This window comes from Cervus elaphus, chromosome 15 (assembly GCF_910594005.1).
Source record: "Cervus elaphus chromosome 15, mCerEla1.1, whole genome shotgun sequence".
NCBI classification, from domain to species: domain Eukaryota; kingdom Metazoa; phylum Chordata; class Mammalia; order Artiodactyla; family Cervidae; genus Cervus; species Cervus elaphus.
The window spans coordinates 63,911,266-63,917,780 of record NC_057829.1 but is presented as its reverse complement, the minus strand read 5'-3'; the positions used below and the strand labels follow the sequence as shown (position 1 = coordinate 63,917,780).

Genomic DNA, 6,515 nt, shown 5'->3' with positions numbered 1-6,515 from the left:
AACTCTCACATCCATACATGACCACTGGAAAAACCATAGCCTTGACTAGACAGACCTTTGTTGCAAAGCAAAGTAATGTCTCTGCTTTTTAACATGCTGTCTAGGTTGGTCCTAACTTTCCTTCCAAGGAGTAAGCATCTTTTAATTTCATGGCTGCAATCACCATCTGTAGTGATTTTGGAGCCCAAAAAAATAAAGTCTGACACTGTTTTCAACAGAAGCAGAAGATAAGAAGAGGTGGCAAGAATACACAGAAGGACTGTACAGAAAAGATCTTCACGACCCAGATAATCATGACGGTGTGATCATTCACCTAGAGCCAGACATCCTGGAATGTGAAGTCAAGTGGGCCTTAGAAAGCATCACTACAAACAAAGCTAGTGGAGGTGATGGAATTCCAGGTGAGCTATTTCAAATCCTGAAAGATGATGCTGTGAAGGTGCTACACTCAATATGCCAGCAAATTTGGAAATCTCAGCAGTGGTCACAGGACTGGAAAAGGTCAGTTTTCACTCTAATCCCAAAGAATGATCAAACTACCACACAATCTCACACGCTAGTAAAGTAATGCTTAAAATTCTCCAAGCCAGGCTTCAGCAATACGTGAACCGTGAACTTCCAGATGAAAGGGTGTCAGATATTGTCAAATACTTTTTCCACATTCAGATGACCATGTGATTTTTGTGCTTTATTCTATCAATATGGCATATTACACCAATTGATTCTTGAGTGTTATATTAGCCTTGCATCCTGGTATAAATCCTATCAGATCACAGTGTATATAATCTCTTTTATGTTGCTGGCCTCAGTTTACAGAAAAGAGTACAAAGTGGGTCTTGATGGGGCAAATTGAAAATAAGCAGCATAGTAACCAAAGTCAGGAAGCCAGTGCTTTTTTTCCACTAGAAAGTAAATCAATACAGATATGCAATTTGATGGTTTAAATGAGAAATGCATAAAAATATGAAGGCATGGTTCCCTAGTCACAAATTATTTGTAATAAAGATAAGAGGACATATACATATAAAGTAATGAGTAAGTATTTTAACATAGGACTAGGTGAAGAAAATGAAATCAACGTAAGAGGTTACCTTGGGCTTCCCTGGTGGTTTAGACCGTAAAGAATCTGCCTGCAATGCAGACCTGGGTTCAATTCCTGAGTTGGGAAGACTCCCTGGAGAGGGGAATGGCAACCTACTCCAGTATTCTTGCCTATAGAATTCCATGGACAGAGGAGACTGGCGGGTTACAGTCCATGAGGTCGCAAAGAGTGGGACACGACTGAGCAACTAACACTTTCATTTTCACAAGTGTACCTTGCGCTTCATTTATATTCATGTAGTGGAGGGCACAAAATATTGGTTTCAGTACTCAATGCCTAGCTTCCTGGGAAAAACTTTTAAACTATCAAAGATTGATACTAGAAAGCTAACCTAGAAGAAAAAAACATTTAATGGGCACATACTATGTACTTGGTCTTTTACTGTATTCTTAAATTAGAAACTAATATTATTCCTGATTTACAAATAAAGGAATTAAAAAAAAACAAATAAAGAATTACAGTTCAAAAAATTAAGTTAACTTAAATTGGAAGCCAGGATATGATTTCAAGTGTGTCTGATTTGTCCAGGACTACAGCTTTCTGGGCTACATCCACATTCTAGAAGCATCCTAAAGCAGAAGACTTGGAGGTTAATAGTCTAGCATTTAAGTCTCATAAATAACATTAATTTGTTATTAAATTTTGAGCAATTCATAGCATCTCTCATAAGCCTAGTTACTCTGTTTAAATAAAATAGAGATGATAACATACCCTGCTCTTATTTCTGAAGGATCATAGAGTGAAATCCAAGCATGGCAGAGGATTAGGCCAAAATACTAAACATGACTATGTGTGTATGTGATAACTTACATATCTGCATCTATACTCCAAAGCCAATATTAAAACTGTTAACAGAAATTACTACTAGTGGAAAACACTGAGGTTACTATTAGTTTTTAAATAGTTTGTCTTTCATTTCTCCTAAATTCCTTGGCAAATATTCTATGTTGAAATGGTATCTGAAAAAGTAAGGAAAGAAGTTAAGATTTAAAAGTAAGGGAAACGACACATTAATAAAAAGGCAAGGTTTTCAGTATATGGTCATTAGTACCCAAATCTGTGCATGCTATTTATAGAGGCTCCATTAACTAGCTTCATGACCAAGGCCAAGTTCTCTACATTATGATTCAGTTAATCTCCTAATACAGAAACATCAGTTCTATTACCAGAGGGGTGTTGTGTAGAATGAGATTATAATATGAAAGTCACAGAAAAAAGCTAGTGATGAATTTCACCATTTGAGACCTGCTCATAGGAAAAACATCTTTCATCACTAGAATCCATATCTACGGCCTCTGCTGAAAGAAACTGTTATTCTGATAACTTCCCTAACCTCCCCAATTCTCACTACAGGTCTTTCTAAATTGTCAGATGAACCTTATGGTTAAGCCATTTCTCTTTCTGGTGACAGAGACAGAAGTAACCTGATGAACAACAAGATCACTTCTGGCCTTTATAAGTCTAGGAACTTTTACATCCTACTTCCCAAGGCTGAAAATTTTTATGCTATACCATTTACTTTATATCCTTTGCATCTTGCCCAGGGTAACACATCCAAAAAGTACATAATAAAAAGAGCAAATAAAATTTAAAAAACAAAAAAAAAATCTTTCCTCTAATACTTGGCTACAGATTGCATTCAGGGTATGAATAAGAGACGCTACCATAATAGACTGGTAATTTTTATTTTACAATGACAAGGCAAAATAACTGCTATTGAGTTGACCATGAAGTCACATTTGAGTTCATACCTTGCAGCTGAACTTTCCCAGTTCATCAATTAATTCCACTGAAAACAGACTTAAACCTCTGTCTGTAGATGAAGTGTAGGCCAGATTTAAACATGATGATGGAGACGGCTGACAAGATTAAGCAAAGAAAATGACTGTACTCTGTTTCAAGTTCTTTTTCTTTTTGGAAACATTCTCCATGGTAATATAAGACTCAAAATAAAGACAGATTGTCCTGGCCAGAGAAGGTTAAAGCTGTCATAGAGAACTGTAGGCTATTCTTCTATCTTTGTCCGGTGATATCCATGTCTCTCAGAGAGGTCTGGCTAAACGAGAATATTCTTTGCAATAGCATTCAAAGTCCTTACTTGGGTCACATCTGTAACCTTTAGAGAATATTCTGAGTTAGAAAGAGAGGCTCCCATAGCAACAGAGGAATTTCTGCAATGGAAATAATAAAGAAACAGATAATTAAATAAGTTGTTAAATGAACCCTCCTACTGGCACTTCATTTTAGGGTAGATTTCATGGCTCAAGAACAAGGACCCTGAACTAACATATTTCATAATTTTTATTAATTACTTGAAACACCTAGTGTCTAAATAGACCAGATAGTATATTTGATTTTATATCTGGAATTGTAAATCTGAGGCTCTTGCTTCTTTTATACCTCATTTTCCCCAACTTATAAACAGAAATAATCAACTAACTATTAAATTATAGGAGTCCTCTCAAGTATGATAGAAAATACATAATAGTTTAAATTCCTTAAAAGTGATAAACTTTCAAAATGACTAAAAATAGGGAATTCCTTGGTGGTCCAGTGGTTAGGACTCTGCTTTCACCGCCAAGGGTGTGGGTTGAATCCTTGGTCAGGGAACTAAGATTCCACAAGCTGTGAGGCATGGTCAAAAACAATAAAATTAAAAAAAAAAAAAAAAGAAAGAGTAAAGGTGAATAAATATTTTAAGTATTAACAGTAGGAAAGATAAAAAGGACTACAGCTCTTCCATCCTTATTACCATAGTTATTAACTTTGCCAAAGGAAATCATAGATGAATGGGCACACATATATATCTACTTCATCTGAAGCTTAGCTGCTGAATTAGAGTTTACTATTAACTGGTCTAAGTTCAGCAAAGCCTTAAAGATTTGGAGGTTAGCCTATGTTCAGAAGAGCCTGCTTATTTAAGGCAGGATAAGAGCCACTCTGCAATTAAAAAACTTTAAAAATGACTAATACTTACATGCTAATCACAACATTCTATTCATTAATCATGCCATCAACTAAGCTTTCCCTATTTGGATAAGTAAAAAGTAATCCCATTCCTTTTTGTAGGAGCCAAAGGAGTCATTTTTACCGAAACTTCATTCCTGAATCTCTAGCCGACCGAGCAGAACAGTGGAATTCTGTAGCACCTGAACCCTCAAGGATCCTTTGCAGATTTCTATCTGTTATTCCACCCCCTGTTGGAAAGAATAAGTAATATAGTAAGTAGAATAGATTTTCACATAAAATTTAGTGACTAATATGACTGCTAGCTCTACCTGGAATCTTTGTACTGAAATTCCTCACTGATATTCTCTCCTTAACCAGTTAAAATGAATTTAGAAACAAATGATGAAAGACAAGACTGCAGACTCTGGAAAACAAAGAACCTTTATGACAGAACTGTACATGCCCATTGGTTTGTATAACAATGCTCTATGTTACTGATTGTAAATCTAAAAAGATTACTCTGGGGCAAGGAAAATCATTGAGTACTCAAGCCCTGCTTCCCCTTAATTAAAGCAAAATCAAATTAAAAGGAAAGGAGGAAGGAGTCACAAAAGCAAAGACTCAGAAACATATCTCAAAGAGAAAACCTCAAAACAAAATCAAAAACAAAAATAGAACATCTCCAAGGTTCTTTCTCTGACCCATAACACATGGATTTCACTGGAAATGGGAACAATGCAAGGTGCTACACAGTCTATTACAATGCCAATTTTTTAATTTCATTTTACATAAGAATTTGATTCTAATTTATTAAACTTGCATAATCAAGGATTTTGACTCATTTGTTTTGAGAAACAATCTTTTAAATGTCTGTATATAAAGATTTATATTCTGAACTGATATCAGATTAGATGACTGTTAAAATATGTATTTTTTTACCTCAAGCTATTAAAGTTGCTTGAGATCAACTTGATTATGACCAACCTAGACAGCATATTAAAAAGCAGAGACATTACTTTGCCAACAAAGGTCCGTCTAGTCAAAGCTATGGTTTTTCCAGTAGTCATGTATGGATGTGACAGTTTGACAATAAAAAAGCTGAGCACCAAAGAATTGATGCTTTTGAACTGTGGTGTTGGAGAAGACTCTTGAGAGTCCCTTGGACTGCGAGGAGATCCAACCAGTCCATCGTAAAGGAAATCAGTCCTGAATATTCATTGGAAGGACTGATGCTGAAGCTGAAACTCCAATACTTTGGCCACCTGATGCGAAGAACTGACTCACTGGAAAAGACCCTGATGCTGGGAAAGATTGAAGGCAGGAGAAGGGGACGACAGAGAATGAGATGGTTGGATGGCATCACCGACTCGAAGGACATGAATTTGCGTTAAGCTCCGGGAGTTGGTGATGCACAGGGAGGCCTGGTGTGCTGCAGTCCATGGGGCTGCAAAGAGTTGGACACGACTGAGTGACTGAACTGAACTGACTGGTTAAAGTTGCTGAAATAACTTGACTTACACATTCTTTCAGACTCATTAACTTTTTTTTTTTTTTTAGTCATACAGTACAACAACAAATACCACTGAGCCCTGAGAAAGAACACAGACTGAGAGGTCAGATTTAGATTAGAATCCTGGCTTTACCACTGTGGCCCTTCACAGCTATGTGGCCTTGGATAAATTATGCAAGTCTACTGAGCCTCAATTTTTTTCATCAAAGAGGGGTAGTACTGCCTACTTCACAAACTTGTTGTAAGGATTAAAAGACAAATATTTGTTACTTTCTTCTAACAAATAGCAGAATATCTGGTCACTGAAATACATGTTACTCAGTTAGCAGAACATAAGTAATACATTTCCCAAACATAGATTAACAGTTGGGACTTGAAAGAACAACTAGTTCAATACCTTCTCTTTATAAAGATAAGGGACTGGAGCCTAAATTATAAGCTTCGTTATGAAAATCCCCTAGAGGGAAACTGCTATGTTTTATCTTTATATTTCCCAGTGATGGACAGGCATTCAGGCTGATGTACCCAGGAATTTTTACTTGCTGGTATTTATTTACATGAAATTATTGTAATTTGTTTATAGATCAACTCGGTAAGCTCCTCAAGTAGAAGGATTACTTCATATACATTTCTGTGTTTTTACATCTACCACAGAACCTGGCATATAATCAGCATTTTCTTGGTAAGGTTTGTTATATAATCACAAATACTTTTGGATATAACATCATCTCACTTAAGATTATAAGCCTCTTGAGGAAGTAGTTTCTTGTGTAACTCTGTATCCCAAGTAGTGCCTTGCACATAGCACATAACTTAATAATTACATATAATGCAAAAGCAATCTTAAGTTAACAACTGTCTAAGTGTGGGTATTAGTCGTCAAGACTAAATACATTTAGTCTTAATGGAAATGCATCAGACACAATTAAGTCTCTTTAAGATTCCCTGATTAAT

At 36.0% G+C, this 6,515-nt stretch overlaps 1 protein-coding gene across 2 annotated transcripts in view; it reads right to left on the bottom strand.

Moving 5' to 3' along the window:
• Nucleotides 1-2,768: 2,768 nt before the first annotated feature.
• Nucleotides 2,769-6,515, bottom strand: part of CUTC (cutC copper transporter) — a 31,486-nt gene continuing 27,739 nt past the window's right edge. For both annotated transcript variants that reach the window (XM_043927069.1, XM_043927070.1), the window contains exons 8-9: nucleotides 4,194-4,299; nucleotides 2,769-3,273 (exon numbers count right to left, since the gene is read on the bottom strand). In XM_043927069.1, the coding sequence (XP_043783004.1) occupies nucleotides 3,159-3,273; nucleotides 4,194-4,299 (221 nt within the window). In that variant the 3' untranslated portion in view covers nucleotides 2,769-3,158. The remainder of the gene's footprint in view (nucleotides 3,274-4,193; nucleotides 4,300-6,515) is intronic.